Source organism: Abrus precatorius, unplaced genomic scaffold, assembly GCF_003935025.1.
Source record: "Abrus precatorius isolate BTA unplaced genomic scaffold, Abrus_2018 Scaffold4, whole genome shotgun sequence".
Lineage (NCBI taxonomy): Eukaryota > Viridiplantae > Streptophyta > Magnoliopsida > Fabales > Fabaceae > Abrus > Abrus precatorius.
The window spans coordinates 15,773,894-15,792,758 of NW_020874384.1; the positions used below are offsets into that span (position 1 = coordinate 15,773,894).

An 18,865-nucleotide genomic window follows, 5' to 3' on the forward strand; every position below is an offset into this window, starting at 1 on the left:
TCACCGCATTAATTGAATTTATCGTAATCTGTAATCAAACGATCTTATCCGTTAAATCTTTTGACTTGTTTCTGGAATCGTAACGTTAGCTCAATTGGATCCCCAATCCGTACTACAGGCCTCGGAAGTTAAAATATTTATTAAAAAATATATTATTTACTATATTAAAGTATAAAAGTTAAAGAAATTACTTGTTTATATCAATAATTTTAACTATTTGTCACTCTGACTTATTTTTGTCTAAAATACTCTTATCAATCAATATAATTATAAGAAAAAAAAATTTTAAAACAAAGAATTACTTAAATAAAATTAATAATAAATACTTAAAAATAATAATAAACAGTTAAACACATTCATAATCTTATTAATTTCCTTTTTTATACGCTTTATACCACACACTATATGTTAAACGATGACAGCTGGTGAAAATTGAAAAATCAGAAATATAAATATAAGTTAAACAATCTAAATCCGATGGAACGTGTTCAACCCCCACAAGATGAAGACCTGGTTGTCCACAATAAAAGGAGAAAACACAAGTGAATCAGCGAAAAAGTGTCAATAGTTATATTTTTAGGAATAATTAGTATTGATATTCATGCAACATACAAAATAATTTATATTTAAAATTTAATATTTTAAGTGTAATTAATCAAAATTGAATATATAATTCTTTTCAATTTTTTTATCATAAAGATTTAGTATGAAATTAATATCGATGCATTTTAATAATATTGTTCAATTGTACATATTTTCTAGTTCAATTAAATTTTATAATAATACTTTTATCTAATAAATAAACATTTTATACATTATAATTAAAATATTTGAAATATAATGGTTAACTTTGGTAAATAGAAATGTTAAAGCTATAAAAGAAGTAATTTAAAATTTAACAATAACACGACTTAATTTTATATGGTTCATTTGTAACAACATTTAATTGCACATTTGAACTTCATGTACGTATAGATTGTTATGTTTAATTTAAATAGGATATTTATTATCAATATAAAATTGAATGGTCAAAAATAATTTTTCTCATATTATCACACAATACACTTTTTACGTGTACCCATCTCCCATGATTTTTAATTTGAATAAAGTCAACATCATTTTACTTCATAATTTGTTTATTAAGAAATATTTTATGAATAGTTGCTTTCAGATGTTGATAGCTAAGTAAAGCTAACTATCTAGGAATATTGATTTTAATAACTTTTTAACATTCTAATTTTGATGAATTTTAATTATTGATAAAAATATTATTTCTATCCAAAAACTAATTCACCCTCTTTTGAAAATTAAAATTTAAATAAAACTTTACCTCATCATAGACAATAGAAGATTTATATTCAATTTATTTCTTTTATATATTTATAAATGAAATTTATCTATAATAATTACTTATATTATATTAACAAATACTTCATTTTCTTTATTTCTAATCAATGTATGTATAAAGTACATATTTTATATGTAATGAGAATTAAATTACTTTCATTATTAGTTTTTACAATTTTTGAAAAAAATTATAGAAAATTTTGGAATGTTAAGGTCGAGACAACATATATGTGAAGCGCAAAAGTTGCGTAATGCTCACAACTAAAGGAAATATGAAGTGAAAAATTTATACGTGTAAGAACTAAGACGGAGACTTATTGACTTTTTTTTGTCTAAGGATCAAATTTAAAATCAATATCACAAGTAAAGACCACAAATTCAATTCGATACAGCTTGTCAAATATTAGCCGATGCCATGTTAGAATCTTTAATCACGTGGGATAAGCAAATGAGCATGTTATTATGGAGATAATATAAAAAGCAAAATAATAAATTATAATTAAGAAAATGATAGTTTCTTCATTCATTTTCCTTCCCTTTGCATTTCATTTTCAACATAGTGTAGGGAAGAAAACTTTTTTTATTGTAGGTTCCACCTTTCTTTATTATTATTATTATTTTTCTTCCAAGCAGAGGTAATTGCATTATATTATTAGATATTAGGTTTCCACTCTTGATATCTTCTTTACACAACCATAATATATTCTCATGACATGCTTGTTTGCCATCCAGATATTTATGGAAATACTTTATTCATTTTTCAAATATCACCACACTTTCTCCGTATCAAAGCTTTCTAATCCTTGCTTTACGTCACAAAAATGAAAAGTATATACTCAAACCTCTAAATCTCGCGCATGGAGAGCCAAAACCCATCAATTGTCAATTGTCATTACTTAAGCTACTAGCAAAAATCATATAATCTAGTCCATCAGACTCATATACACCTTACAAGCCTATTGGTTTTTCAACATTTTTCTGTTTGTAAAATAAGCTGACTCCTATTTTTCTAGAGCTAACAAGTCACCTTCTATGTTTAAGAAACTTAATTACTGTTAATTGAATTATACTGCTTCATTAACACAAGAAAAAGAGGAGAAAGAAAAAAGAAATAAAGCTTTGCTTAGGATTAAATATAATTTTTAACAGTAATGCTAACACATCTCCAAATGCAGTGAAACTTGTTAAATATCTTGACGTTCAAAATTCCTCCCAATTTTACAGGAGAAATATTGTTCAATTGTAACAAGTAGAGAGTAGCCAACTGAAACATACCTGCCTCTGCGTCGAACTCTAAGAAATTCAAGCCACAGGTGTGGATTGGATTACCTTAGAAACTGTATAATTATAATGTACAAGCTGTTAGAGAGGAAAATGCACTATTAACTAATGGACTTGTCACAACTATGGCATCATGTGAAGGAGTGCAATCAGTCACGGAATATAGAGCAGGAGAATGTTGAAATAATCCTCTCTGCAATGCAGAATGCTGAAAAAAGTTTTAAATCATATCAATTTAGGGAGATGGGGAAGTTTGAATTTAACAGAAGAAATGTATGAATGTACAAATTCTGGATTTGTTTGACATGTGACCACAAATTCAAAACTTGATTCTCCATTGATTTACAGTTATCCAGCATTCAAAATATATGCGTTTCAGATATAGAAGCAAAAGAAAGGGATATCAATTGCAAAATATAAATAGAAAATATTTCATAATAAAGTTACTATATCTTAGAATATCTCACATAGTGTAGGCAAAAGAAAGGGATTTTAATAACTTTTTCTTGTTTGGTTCAAGTTTTCAGTTTTTCTACATTCGACGATCAGATCTAACATTTGAAGGGTGAGGAAAAATGTTCGTCACATCATCATAGATGTAATTTGGACCTGTCTCCAGCCCTAGACACTGCACCAGTTTTCTAGCCCAATTTATGCCTCAGGGGGTTTATCATACCAGCAGCAACTTCTTTTTCCCATTTAAGGAAAATTTCTTTTTCCTTGGTCATGCAAGATTCTAACAAGCTCTTCAGCCTCATGATCGTTCCAATCATCTTGCTAAGTTATTTTTCCAGCAATGCTTATCTCTCTAACATCTACAGCATCCTTGAGTTGCTTTACAATCTATATTTTACGGAAACATTTGTATTTTAGTTTATTTTCTTTTATTGTGTTCAACTATAACAAGCTAAGTAAGCTTCAACTTGAGAGGGGAAGTATTAGAATATCTACAAATATCTCATAATATAATTATTGTATCTTAGAATATCGTGGATAAGAAAAAGAAAGATTTCCATATTATATTTCTGATTTCTCTCCTAGTCTAATTAGGATTAGGAGTCTAGAATTAATATAAATAGAGGTTAGGCTTTGACTTCAGTATCACATCCTGTCTATCAACTATACTTTCAGCTTAACTTCCACTTTTCTCTCTTTTCTTTCCAATGTAACCCTAATCTATAATCTACAATTCTTAACAATTTCATTTATTAAAGCAGGTAGAGTTCAAGCATTTTCTGGTCTCAAGTCCACAGGAGTTTGTGCTGAATCTAGTTTTTTTTCCCCCTATTTAATAGGAATTTAAAAAGAATGGTACAAATAAATAGGTGGTTTTATCCAAGACAGGTTGCTTGATATGGGCAGAAATAGCAAATCTTCGTACAAAAATAAATGAAGACTTAATTTCATCAGGATGTTTTTGCTGACAATCACTTCTCTTACTGAAAATTTAACATTGTCAGAAACATCTACAAAGTAAAACGTGAAATATAAACTTAAGTGTTTATTTTAAAACAAATCAAAATGGAACATAAAAGTATTAGAGATTAAAGATTTCACTTACAACCAGGATAATGAAAATTTGCTGCTCTCCACTTCATTGAGAATTTTCACACAAGTGGAAGATGAAGAATGACATTTAGTTTGTTCTTTACAATCCATTTCTGAGGGTAGAATGAATAAGATGATTCAAGATCAACATGCCAGACCATAACTCTTGAGCAGTTTTCCATTAAGCCCTCCATCTGACTTTCATCTTCAACCACCTGCTCAATCAATGAGCTAACCTGCATATACAAAAGCAAGTTCACAATTGATCGAGGCTTCATTTCATGTCGGATGGTTCTGGGCCACATTTTTCTCCCACCTTGTTGAATTGAAAAAAACAAGGAGAGGAGAGCCATTGCACGAGGGAATATAGAACAATGTCCAACCACACATTATTAATGTTATCTAATGTGATTAGATACGTTTTCAGAACTTGGTTTAGATACAGAAAGTTATATATTAATATTACACCACAGATAAAATCACCAAAATAAAAATAGATATATGAAGTTACTAACCCACAAACTCTCCTTGACTGAGTCAAGTTGCCTCATTGGTTCAAGAGTGGGGCGGTGCCACTTCTTTGGATCCCAGAGTATCGTACTATTGAATGCAAAACCCGGCATTTCAGCATGAAATCTTTTAGATTTATCATTTGATTCATTTATGTGCCATCCAATTACTCGGCTTCCATTACAAATGGGCCCTTGTAAGATAATGCTACTTTTATCCTCAGATAGTCTTGCTACAGTCCATGTTCCAAATCGCCTGCAATGAGAATATCTACCAACCAATAAAAAAAAAATTGAAAAAGGAAAAATATTATAGGAAAGAAGAATATGCAAGAACATTCTGGATAGTCCGATTTGGTTGAAGAGTGAGACAGACATTATCACACTGTCACTGATCATTACTGTTCACTTTTATACACACACATAAATACATACATATATTATATTATAAATTTTCATGGTGTTTTAGAATTCAAAATAACTATCTATTAAACAATAATTCTCTGCTTTGTGCTAATTAACCTAAAAGCTTGATGTAGCCAAACCATTCATTGAATACACAATGAACTCATATCCGTTCCTTTTATTTGGAATTACGATATATCTGTCCTCAGTGCCTTCATAAATTCCTCTGTATTCCCAAATTCCATTGTCCTTATTGATGAGAAAGGAATTTCATATGTAAAAATTGTACACTAAGAGAGTTGCAGAGCAGGGTTTCCCACCATTATGCAATTCTATTAAAATAAAGGTAAGTATGGTTGATAGAATTTGATTGCTAAGTTTGTATTAAACGAAGGGAAAGACTCCCAGTCTGACATCACTTTGCACTATGCCTAAGACCTTTGCAATGCAATTAAGTAGTCTCTATCTCCAAAATTGACAAAAGATAAAATATAACGCTAAGTCAATCAACAAAACTTACAATGACCCTCCCCATGCCCCTCCTTCAATAGGTTAGGCAGGCAAATTTAGAACCATGAGTCCTATCCTAGTAGAAGTGACAATCAGAAATTCATAATAAGTTAAATGCAAGTATAATTATTATTATCTTATCTATATTGCCTCAATAGACTACATGTCAGAAATATTTGACCATAACTTGCATCAAAGTAGCTATAGTGAAGGAGAAGGAGAAAGATTAAAACAAAATATTAATATCCTGGAAACTAGAAAGACCTTATTTCTCTCATTTGCTGAAAGAGCTCCACTGAGTAGATGTTATCCTCATCTGCAAAGTACACAATTCCATCAAGGCGATGAGTTTCAATGTGAGCCATTGCAACATTTCTTTGATGAATGTTCCTATGTCTTAGGTTGGTTAGATTCGTTTTGCAAATGAGATGCCTATACATAATGCCACTACTCCTTAAGATGTCAGCAGTTTCTTCGGATTGGGAAGTCGTCTCAACAACTATCCACAGCAAGGGAGGCGGGACCAATTTTAAAGACTGTGACAAACGATGTAAGTAATATGCTTGAAATTGATGACTGTAGGTCGGGGTCACAATTATGAGCAGCTTCTGAGACTCTAAGTATGGATCTTCACTGAATTGGCTATTGGAGACATTATATGCCAAGCCATCTATTGCTTCTTGCTCTGCTGATTTCAAGGTGGCATTAAACTTCACAGCCCCATCAATTGATGGTGTCATATTTATCTTCACATTTTCAAGTGGCTGGAGATTTCTAACTGTAGATATCACCTCAAAAGAGAAGGCTTGATGCTTTGGCATAAGACTCAAGGACATGTTAGTTGATACAGGTGGGATGAGTCCAATAGAAACACCAACCATGAAACAAATGAAGAAGTGGAAAAGCACCTTCCTCCAATGCTGGCCCCTTGGCTTTGATCTCTCAAAAGCCCTGAAAGATCTTGGGGAGAAAACACCAAGCACAAAAGCACGGTGGCCCAATCCAGCCGATGGTGAGCAGTTCTGAGGACTTGATGACGACTTAGACAAGGGAGAAGCTACTGAACAGACTTCTACATTGGCTATAGTTCCAGGTCTAGGCACTGGAGACAAGGCTCTTCTAATAGATGCCATTAACAGAAATCCAAGTCAACTTTTAGTAACTCCAAACGAACACTGTTAATAGAATTATGGCAGAAATGTATCCAAAGAAATCATAAACTTCTTGTCTTTCCCAGCCAAATACAGCAATTGTCATGATCTATTCATATTCACTAAGAACTTTTCCGTAACAATGTTACAGAGCCAAAGGTGAAAAATAAAGCTGGCACAAGAAAAGATTCAAAGGGAAAACCGTAAGTCCAACTCTCATTAGAAAGCCAAGCACATATCGGATTAAGGGTATGTTTAGATACACAATTTATTTAAGCCCTTATTCAATAAGAGTGTTTTTTTTTTTTTTTTAAATAACGACTTATGTCTTAATGATAAAACTTATTCGAATAAGATAAAAACAACTTATTTTTAATAAGATATATCACGAAGTTATTTTTCATAAGTTATTAATAAGGTCACCCGAAGAGACCTAAATACTTAAACAATACAAATCACAAGCAAGCATTCCAAAAAATTATCAAGAGGAAGCTCTATCAAATCTCTCAAAAGCTGCAAAGCACATTTCATAATGCAACTGCGATGGCATATAAAAAATAAAAATAAAAACCAATCTAGTGTATATAAAATCAATAACGAGCGGAACCACAGGAAACTGAGAAAATACACGTCAAATATCACGGTGTCTAACATATTAAAGATAACAGTTTTGAAAACTCAACAATTATTATCAGTAGAAAAGTTTAATTACCAAAACGACAGCGAAGTTGAATGTTGCGGCATGGTTGTTCCAAGTTTCCAAAAAAGTGGGGAACTATGGCACTGTTGGGTAATGCTCTTATGCGAAAACTGGGTCTGTGGTTGAGGATGAGTCAAACTAAGTGAGATTCAGGAATCTGTGTTTTTCTGAGATCTAAAGAGGGAGAAAGTTAAAACAAGAAAAGAATACAAAGCCTCTAATTATTAAAAAGAGAATGGAAAATAAAAAAGACACAGACGGCGATATGTTGCTTTCTCTGTCTCCCTATCCCAAACGAGATGACTAAGAAAGTTATTGCCTTTTTTCTCACGTGATTGACCACATCATTGGCCGTGGCGGGAAAATAAAAAATAAAAAAAGAGACGAATTTATCAAAAGAATCCTATAAGGATTTGCAAGAGAATGATTGAATTATTATCCATTTTAAGTGTTGAGGAATTGAATTAATATTGTCATCTTTAAAAAATAACTTTCATATTTTATAAAATATATTAATTTGAATTTTTTAATATAAGCATGTTGGTACTATATTCTAAATTATTAGCGTGATTTATAAATAAAACATTTTATTTACACGTGAGTTTGTGATATGTATTCCAAGTTATTAATGATTATTTTAAATAACGTGTTATAAATTTATACTAATATATATTACTAAGATAATAATTGATTGTCTATAATTTTTATGGTTTATAAGAAATAATTGTAATAAAATAATATATGCAAACTAAAATATTGCTTTGATTAATGATTTAATGAAATATATTTTTATTATAGTGTAGCAAAAACTTTAATTTTTTCATTATGAGTAAATATTTTTACAGTATTATTTTATTGAATCTATCTTTAATATTATAATTTTGTGATATTATCATAATAAATGTGTTTAAATATTAATTAAATGATGTATTATAATTAAAAAACAAAATAGAAATAACCTTAAAGACCAAAATTTACAAATTTAATATAGCATAAAAATTATATTTTGAAAATTTAATCAATTAACAACATAAAAAATATATATTATTAACATATCAAAATTAAATTCACCTATACAACTTTTCATCAAAAGTAATTTTGCAAGGTTACTTAATGTCTAGTGAGCTATTACAAAAGATGAAAAGAACAGGAGATAATGCCAAGAGTTGTAACAAACAACAAATGGTTAAAATGGCAAAAATAAAGTAATGTAAGGTTTAGAAATGAATAAACATGTATGCATAATTGCATATATAACAGATGTGGATACTATTAACTTGAAACACAGCCTTTGGCTCAGTGGAATTAAAATGCCTCGATTACTAGACAAAAGAGATAGAACCATTTTACTAATACATGATTAAAAAGAAGATGGAAGGTATCAACCAAACAACTATAATTATATGAATAGTTTATTAGTTGTACACCTGGCAACTCAGTCAACATGGGCACCAAAGAGATGATGTGTGAAACATTATTTCTCAATTCTTTACAACTTTCAACACCAATGCCCATCTTTTATTGAAATTTTATGTTTGTTTTGAAACTTTATTATATAAAACAATATAAATATAATTATATTATAGTTTTAATTGTTTTATATTATTCGTAGACTGCATTTAATAAGTGAGGGTATTAAGAGTTTCCGAAAAAAAAAAAAAAACAAAGGAGGGACTTTAATAAAATATTGAGAATAAAAAAAAAGTTAGGAGCTTTGAAGTCAAATAATACAAAAAAGGTAGTATTTTCAAAATATGCTACAAGTTCATCAAATAATGTTTTTATTGAATGTTTTTTTAATTAGATTGATTGAAAGTTTATGACGTATAATTTGTTGATTAAAATATTTTTATTTAGTAAATTTAACTATATAATTAGTTGAAGTATATTAAATGGTTTTTAAAAAATATTTTAGCTATTTTTTAGAGTATAAATTATTTAAAATAATTTTAAAATTTAGCTTTCAACCAGTTGAATATCATTTCAATTGGTTTTTTATGAGTTAGCTTTTTAAAAAAATATATGTTTATTTTCTTTTGTTTACGTAAAAAACTCTATTAACTTATTAATACCAAACATATTTTTAGGTTTTTGTTTAATAAAATTAATTATACAAATAGTTAAAACGTGTTAAGTGGCTAAAGGTAGAGTGTTCTGATTGTGTGAAACTGTGAATACAAATTGCTTAAAAGGTTAAAAATTATTATCTAAAAATATCGGGAGTTAACTTTTGATAAATCGAATGCTATTTAAGATAAGTTTTTATAAATTATATTTTAAAAGCTATAAACTCCAAAAAAAATAAAATTATCTAACAATATTACTCATATATTAAAAAATTACAAACTTTTAAATAGATTATAACTCTGTGTATTAACCACAATTTTTAGTTGAAATAACAATGATAAAAAAAATAATAACATGGATTTTTAAAAAATAAAACTAAATATATTGTTTATATAAAAAATAAAATTTATAATAACTTTTTATAGTTTAAAAAATATGTTAAATTATATTTAAAACATAATTAAAATTTAATTTAATTTAATTAAATGCATCTTAATTTAAAAAATACTTTAAAAAATTAATAATTAAAAACTTGTAACCACATCAAAGCGAAACTTAACGACCTTAATTTACATAATAGTCTCTTACTATGCTTTTAAACGGAGAATTTTACAATTTAATGAGAGAAAAGCTAACAGCATATTATCTTATTTTTATTATTAATAAATTTTATTAAGAGTTAAAAAATCATGCCAATCCCATTTTCTAATTAGTATGCGTTGCTTATGATTTTGTGAAATTTAACAAATAATAAAATATACGTTAAAAAGGTGTATTAAAATAATGAAGGAGTGACATTTATAATTTAAAAAGTAACAAGAAGTTTATTTCTTTTGGGCCAAAAACTTAATTTAATTACAAGTGAATTAGTATTTAGAAATTTTTTTTTCACAATTTTATGGATGAAATTAATTTCAAATGCATGATTTTTTTTTAAGATATACTTTTAACAAGTATTAATTTTGTTGTAAAAAGAAAATCTATACCTCCATGTCTCCTCTTTTTTCATAATCTCGTTAGCAGGGAATTGAAACTCTGCGTTTTGAGAGAAGGCGGCTCTTAAGCATCGTCTTTGGCCGTGAAGAACACCAACACAATCACTCTCTCACTCTTCAGATCCGTGCGTGTGGCTGAATCGCCATGGCCATGGCGATTAGGGTTTTTCTCATCCTTCTACTCTTTCTCTCATCTACTAATCTCAGCTCTTCGCTTTACGAAGATCAAGTTGGTCTCATGGACTGGTAAGTTCTACCACTCGTATTTATTCACACGGTCAAAGCTTTTTCCATCACTGTATAACACGTGCGATTATTCGATTTGATTTCGTCCCGTTCCCTCAATTCAATTCATTCTCCACTTGTAATTATCGTGCGGAACTTCGATCTAATTTCACCTACGAGTCGATACTCTCTATAATTTGAAACTTTTAAATTTCGTTACAAATACTTGTTACTTAATCTATGCTTAATTACTTTGTTGATCGATTATCATCTTAGGTAGAACCAAATTTATGTTTAGACAAGGAAAACTCTGATTCTAATTCCCGATTTGCCTTTTATGCCGTTTAAATATTACTAACTACGGATGATGTTTGGCTATTATTTGTAGGCATCAACAGTATATTGGGAAAGTAAAGCAAGCTGTGTTCCATACTCAAAAGACCGGAAGAAAGCGTGTTTTAGTGTCTACGGAAGAGAATGTAGTAGCTTCGCTTGATCTTCGTCATGGAGAGATTTGTAAGTCTGATTGTTTAATTGCTTTTGCAGTCTCTATTAAATTAGTTGTTAGAAATGTAATATCGTGTATGAAGCTCTAATAAAATATGAGCAATATTTAAGTTAATAACCTTGAACCGTTTTATAGATCGTACATCAAACCTTCCCAAGCAATAACCATTAGTTGCTTACCTAGCTATTTTTGTTCTCTGTTTAGAATCAGAAAATGCTGAACTGTGTTTTGTTGCTTGCAGTTTGGAGGCATATTCTTGGGACCAACGATGTTATTGACGGACTTGATATTGCCCTCGGAAAATGTATTATGCTAAATCCTTGACTGTGTAGAATGATACTTATGCTATTAAGTCTTCATTCCACTGCTGAAAAGTTATATGATAGTTTTAGAGTTGATTGTTGAAAATATCTAAAGGATGTGACAGTGTGACACTGACACTGATGTCCATGATTCTCCATGTTACTGTTATTCTTTGCCATTTTTTTTTGTACTCAGTTCAGTTATTGAAAACTGGATGCTGATTTCCTCTGCTTAGATATATGAACAATAGCAAGTTATCGACCAAAACTTTATAAATATATTTCCTCATAAATGCATAGTCATATGCAGTCCTATTGTTGATTTTCTATTATGATTCCCAACTGTGGAAACATGTGAAAATCTTGGGCTCAGAGATCTAGATTTTAAGTTTGTGAATTAGTGCTGGCATAACTCTAATTGTGGGAAGATATCAAAATTTAAACCGCTTTCTTGTGAAAGAATAAAGATAGCTTCAAATTAGTTATACTTCCTCTCCAGTTTCAAGTGTCTAATGTCCAAATTTGAAGGTGATAATATTGTGTTTGTTGTCCCATCCTTTTGAATGATGATATAAAATCAATTGAAGGATGTGTCAGCAGTATGCCTACACCATCATCACAGACTTTGTTGTGATTTCTTAGCCTTAAGTTTCATTTAATTATTCTTTACTTCTCTTCATGTTGAAACTTTATTAGAGTGAATTGTTTTTTGCATTTAAATGTTTAGCTTGTATCGATGACAAATTCTCACTTGTGCATTCTGATGTTTCAGATGTCATTACACTTTCATCGGATGGAAGTATATTGAGAGCATGGAACCTTCCTGACGGACAGATGGTTTGGGAGTCTTCCCTTCAGGGCTCAAAGGCATCAAAGTCATCAAAGTCCTTATTATACATTCAGGTGAGTGAATACTTGTCACTGTTTTTACTTTTTAAATACCATAATTTTTCTTGAATAAAATATATGAAATATGATGTTATTTTTTTATTGGAAAAAGTAAGAAAGTCTGAAAGTTAAAAAGATGGAGAAAATAGTATTTGATAAAGGCGACAATGTTCTCCAGAGTGCTGAAAAAGACTCATAGAGTGAAACACAAGTACTACAATAAGACCTAATTCTCTTGAATAGAATCGGAGAAACCCTCCTTGAAATATACATGAGCTGAATGCCAAGGAAAATAAAGTGGAATAACTTGATACTTCAAGATTCAAGCTTTCCATTTCTAGCTAAATTCACCATGCTAATGCTGACACATCCCCACAGTATTTTGCCTTCCATTTCAGCACTTATGAACACTTGGGTTTTTTTGACCAAACACATTCGTGTTGTATGGTACATGATTTCATGTAGGTGACCCCCCTCTGAGTGAGAAAATGTTGCTGCTGTTGTTGCACAGATGAAACCCACAAAACTAAATTACTTTCATTCAAAAGAATTGTTGTTAAAGTAATTTGGCCGAGTCCAACAAAATTATTTAGTCCCATGCCCCATGTCCAGTGAAATTTCCTCATGTACCCAATTCTCATGCTTCAGTATTTTCTGTGACCAACTGACTACTATCATGAACTTGCACTGGCTGCGCTCTTACTGATGTGAAGATGCCCTTGGCCTTGGTTTATTTAATTGTAACTGAACTTGAGACTGCATAGCTAATTTTCAAACAGATGCAGTTAACTTCTTATTTTATTTGTGTAGAAAAACTTGAAAGCTGAGAAGGATGATTTGATCCTTGTTTTTGGTAGAGGGTGCCTCCATGCTGTTTCCAGCATAGACGGTGAAGTTCTCTGGAGGAAAGATTTTGAGGGTGAAAGGTATGACAGATTTAGGGTTTAATGAACTAAATGTCCTTTTTGAAGCTTGATACTGCAACTAACATTGCTATGCTCATCATATTTGCAGCATTGAGGTCAGCCATATTATTCACTCAACTGATGTGATCTATGTATCTGGTTTTGTTGGTTCTTCAAAGTTTTATATGTATGAACTGAATGCTAAAAATGGAGAGTTATTAAAGAATGGTCATGCAACACTTCCCTGTGGTACTTTTGGGGAATTATTATCTGTGTCAGGTGATAAGTTTGTGGTATTGGATGATATGAGGTCAAAGATATTAACAATAATCATCAAGAGTGGAGAGATTAGCTACAACCAGAAGCAGATCTCAGATCTCACCAAGGATTCATCCGGACAGGCAGTAATATTACCAACAAAGCTTTCAGAATTGTTTGCATTAAATACCAATTCACATGTTCTTTTAATTAAAGTGACAAATGAAGGTGACTTAGTGTTGGTGGACAAAGTTCATAATGCAGCAGCTTTTAGTGATGCCCTGTCAATTTCAGAGGGGCAGCACGCTTTTGCATTTGTTCAACACGGAGACAACAAAATTCACCTCTTTGTAAAGGATGTTAATGATTGGAATGCCGATTTGCTTAAGGAAAGTATCGTAATAGACCGTCAAAGAGGGAATATTGATAAGATTTTTATAAACAATTATGTGAGGACAGATAGAACACATGGTTTTAGAGCATTGATGGTAATGGAGGATCATTCACTCTTGTTAGTACAACAAGGAGAAATTGTCTGGAGTAGAGAGGATGGTCTTGCATCAGTTGTGGATGTAACAACGTCAGAACTACCTGTGGAAAAGGAAGGTGTATCAGTGGCAAAAGTTGAACAGAACCTCTTTGAATGGCTTAAGGTATGCCCTTGATATTTTTAATTTGGTCACCCTGCATAATTTTTCATAGAGACATGTAAACATTAGCTTTTACTAAATTCATTGCATGCATTGAATGGGAAGGTATTGGTTTACACTGGCACAACTTTGAACTTTTATACAATTAAATAAGTTTCAATAGAATGTGTTTTTTTTTTTTACCAATATTATATTATAAATATTGTAAAATTGAGCAATGATAAAGTTATAGTCCAAAGTTTCTTTGCATATGTTGTAAAATTTTGATTTCTATCAATGAAGTATCAAATAATTTTGGAATAATCTAAACTTTTGTAGATATGATCTATATGATAGGAACTTGTTAGGTCCCATGAACCTAAGGGGACATGTCCAGTCCAGCTGAGTCATGGGCCTGGGATTTGGAAAACTTATAGTAGGAGAAATAAGAAGGGCCAGAATGGGAATTAAAGAGAAAAATTAGTTACGAAGAGTCGGTTGATGTGTAATGTTTCTTATAAGGGGAGAGAAGAGAGAGAAGGGGCAGTTATGCTTTTCTGCTGTTAGTAGTGGGCAAGGGTGTGCAAACCTTGTAGGAGCTGTGCTCTGGGTATTGCAGGAATCTTTTCTGCAGTATTTTCGTTTGTTAATAATATCTTTTACATCTTTGATTTGGTCTCTGACAGAACCTAAAATCTAATGGTGGGTTTTAGGATAGATTTATCTAGTAAAAAACTATTAAATGGTGTAAGAGTGACTTTGACTTACACTACTGGAAACCAATTCCTCATGTGTTTGACTGTTATCTGTTATTTTTAGAACTAGAACAGTGAGCCTGTGCACTGCACAAGAAAAAAGCCCAGGAACCATCAATTGAAAATGCCATTTGGAGTGAAGAAAGTTAGCTAAATGTTGACACGTATAATTCTTGTTGACATTTTTATTATATCTATATATTAGGGATTAGGAGTTTTATATGGATATCATTAACTACTACTCTAATGGTGGATTTTTTGTGCAATCATTAATTATTGAAAGGGACATGTGCTGAAGCTCAAAGGAACTTTAATGATTGCAAGCCCTGAGGATGTAGTAGCTATTCAAGCACTGAGGTTGAGGAGTTCTGAGAAAAGCAAGATGACCCGGGATCATAATGGCTTTCGTAAGTTGCTTATAGTACTTACAAGGGCAGGAAAGGTTTTTGCTTTGCACACCGGAGATGGACGTGTAGTTTGGTCTATTCTACTTCATACTCTACGCAGATCAGAAGTGTGTGAAAATCCTGTTGGGCTTAACATATATCAGTGGCAGGTTCCACATCATCATGCATTGGATGAGAATCCATCTATCCTTGTAGTTGGGCGATGTGGACCAAGTTTGGCTGCACCAGCTGCTCTTTCTTTTATTGATGCGTACACAGGGAAGGAACTCAATTCTTTGAATCTTGCTCATACTGTTGCTCAAGTCATTCCACTGCCTTATACTGATTCTACTGAACAGCGTCTGCATCTAATTATAGATGTTAACCAACATGCATATTTATACCCAAGAACACCTGAAGCTATTAACATTCTGCAACGTGAGTTTTCAAATATGTACTGGTACTCAGTTGAGGCTGATAATGGTGTTATCAGAGGTCATGCCTTGAAGAGCAAGTGCATTGGCGAAGTAGGGGATGAATACTGCTTTGACTTCAGGGATTTATGGTCTATTGTATTCCCATCTGAATCAGAAAAGATTATTACAACAGTGACAAGAAAATCAAATGAGGTATGTTGCCTTTGGCATTGAATAGTTTTTTAATTAAAATATTTTTTAAATGATAATGTTATATTCTACTTTATCAGTTATTGTCTTCTTAAGTTTTCAAAAATCAAAATATGAAATCTCATATCTCAGTAATATAAACCTGCATTATTTAAAATCCTGATTTCTTCTACTGAACATGTGCTTAAAGGTTGCCTTTTTCCTTGAGGTGGGATTTATTACAAATCAATAGTCTTAAATAATGAGTTAAAATTTGCAGGTATTTTACAAATTAATTTTTTATCTACTAGTAATAACAATTTTTGCCAATTTTAATGTCCAAATGTGATAATGCTCTCAAATCATATGCCTTTTAGTTATTTCTTATTAGATTGAGTTGTATCTATATCAGTTTTTTCAGTATATACAAATGATCACTAATAATATGACAATTACGGGTTTTCTCTTGTGTTTATACTTTATAATGACCTTTTTCTTTCATTGAGTCTTAGCCATTACTTTGCTTCTTTACTTTCTAAATTTTTTACTCTCTTTTTCCATCTAGGTTGTTCATACTCAAGCAAAGGTTATGACAGACTACGATGTTATGTATAAGTATATATCAAAGAATGTACTTTTTGTCGCAAATGCAGCACCAAAAGCCAAGGGAGAAATTGGAACAGCAAGCCCAGAAGAGGCATGGCTGGTCATCTATATCATTGATACCGTGACTGGTCGCATATTGCATCGCATGACTCATCATGGTTGCCAGGGTCCTGTCCATACTGTAAGTTTTGAAACTAAATTCTCATTTAAAAAAGTGTAACGCTAAAAAGTTGAAATTCTCTAACATGAATATTACTTTTGTATAGGTATTTAGTGAAAACTGGGTTGTCTACCATTATTTTAATCTCAGAGCACACAGATATGAGATGTCAGTTGTTGAGGTCTATGATCAGTCTCGAGGGGTATGTCTGTTGACATTGTTTATTTTCATTTCATGATCCTTTCCCCCTCCCCAGTTATGGGCTATGTTAATCTTTTTAATTTTGAGTATACGATCCTTGTGTTTATTCTTTCTTTTCTTTGGGGGTCCTAATCTGTCCTTGAATATAATTCACAGGATAATAAAGATGTTTGGAAGTTTGTTCTTGGGAAACATAATCTTACGTCGCCCATCTCCTCTTACTATCGACCAGAAGTCATAACAAAATCGCAGTCATACTTCTTTACCCATTCTGTGAAAGCAATTGCAGTGACTTCAACGGCGAAGGGTATAACGTCTAAGCAGCTTCTTATTGGAACAATCGGTGATCAGGTTGGAAATATTTGCACTATTATTTTTTTTTTCAATTTTTCTTCAATGAAATCTAGTGGTATTCGTACATTTTGAGGTGTAAACTGGGATTTTTTTTTCCAGGTTCTGGCACTTGACAAACGCTTTTTGGATCCCCGGCGCACACTTAATCCCTCACAAGCTGAGAAAGAAGAAGGGATTATTCCTCTTACTGATTCGTTGCCCATCATTTCTCAGGTATATGTTGTCTCTTTAAGTTTCCTTATTTCAATATAGGCCCAAAAAAAGTCCTTGTTCCTTTTCTTCATAATAGAAAATTGTTGTGTGTGAAATAAGGAAAATTTTGACAAGTGGTGCCACCATGCTCTATGGATGCGGTACATGTAGAATATGTTGAAAAGAGATGGGTTGAGGGGCTTATTTTGAATGACAAAAAAATAGTGAAGGGCTGTGGTCTTTTTTACCCTTAAGATAGTTCAAAGGCTAAGCAGATAACGTACACCTGTATATACATGCATGTGATGGTAAATTTCTGCTGCTAGGGGTTATGCATACAACTTCCCCTCCTTGGACTTCTGTGCAAACAAGGAATGTTTGTATTGCACTAGTTGCATGTTGAAGAGCCCATCCCGTGTACAATGTCAGAGGAGCCATTGTATTAGTAAATGAATCACAACTATATTAAGAATATAAGGGAGGAGAAATATGAATTAATCCCGGCTTTTACATGCTGCGGCCAGCATCACCCTCAATTAGGAAGCCTAGTAGGTCTGCTTGAGCAAATGCATATTAGTAAGATTAGCATTTATTACCAATTTTGAACTCACGTCTCTGAGCTTTACTTACTTCTTAACATATAATTCGTATTCATTCTGCTTGAATATCTGCAGTCCTATATTACCCATTCCCTTAAGGTGGAAGGTCTACGAGGTATAGTAACAGTACCTGCCAAGCTGGAGTCTACATCCCTCGTCTTTGCCTATGGAGTAGATCTATATTTTACCCAGATTGCTCCTTCTAGAACTTACGATTCACTAACTGAAGATTTCAGCTATGCTCTACTTCTTTTAACTATTGTTGCACTCGTAGCAGCAATATTTGTCACTTGGGTATTATCAGAGAGGAAAGATCTCCAAGAGAAATGGAGATGATCCCTCCTCCATTTTTGCCCTATAATTTCTCTAAATTTGAAGTTTTAAGTAGGTTTATCAGTTTTCTTTGTTAGTTAAGTTCGGAGGTCCACTGAATTCTTGTAGCTTGAATTGCAGAAGTAATGTAGAATACCATTACATTGCATTGTTTGAGGTTAAATGGAGGATTCTTTTAATTTTAATGATGTAAATTAAGGAGTACGAAAGAGAATCACAACTTTCGAGGCCAGTTGTGTCGTGAAATAAGTATCGCAGGCTTATGTTGACATATTTTGTTTTCCGTATTCTAAATGCAGTGTTTCATCTACAACTACGAGGTTTAAACAAATGTTGTAGATCTCCTTTCCAACCATTTTCCTTTTCTGATTAATTACAGATTCAGTTCTTAATTGTAGTTTTCTTTTAATTGCTTTGATATGAATATGCCGACGAACAATTTTTAC

General features: G+C 31.7%; 2 protein-coding genes across 2 annotated transcripts; one reads left to right on the forward strand and one right to left on the reverse strand.

Moving 5' to 3' along the window:
* Positions 1 to 2,629: 2,629 nt before the first annotated feature.
* LOC113865827 (probable beta-1,4-xylosyltransferase IRX9H) lies at positions 2,630 to 6,733 on the reverse strand. The gene is made up of 4 exons (XM_027500600.1): positions 5,865 to 6,733; positions 4,692 to 4,941; positions 4,190 to 4,412; positions 2,630 to 2,821 (listed from the first exon to the last, which is right to left on the reverse strand). The coding sequence occupies exons 1-3, from the start codon at positions 6,731 to 6,733 to the stop codon at positions 4,236 to 4,238; spliced, it is 1,296 nt and encodes a 431-aa protein (XP_027356401.1). The 3' UTR covers positions 2,630 to 2,821; positions 4,190 to 4,235.
* Positions 6,734 to 10,502: 3,769 nt separating this feature from the next.
* LOC113864655 (ER membrane protein complex subunit 1) lies at positions 10,503 to 18,865 on the forward strand. The gene is made up of 12 exons (XM_027498626.1): positions 10,503 to 10,759; positions 11,127 to 11,254; positions 11,488 to 11,550; positions 12,321 to 12,451; positions 13,247 to 13,362; positions 13,451 to 14,252; positions 15,267 to 15,998; positions 16,540 to 16,761; positions 16,847 to 16,942; positions 17,098 to 17,292; positions 17,395 to 17,508; positions 18,162 to 18,865. Exons 1-12 carry the CDS (start codon positions 10,659 to 10,661, stop codon positions 18,420 to 18,422), a joined length of 2,961 nt encoding a protein of 986 aa, XP_027354427.1. The 5' UTR covers positions 10,503 to 10,658; the 3' UTR covers positions 18,423 to 18,865.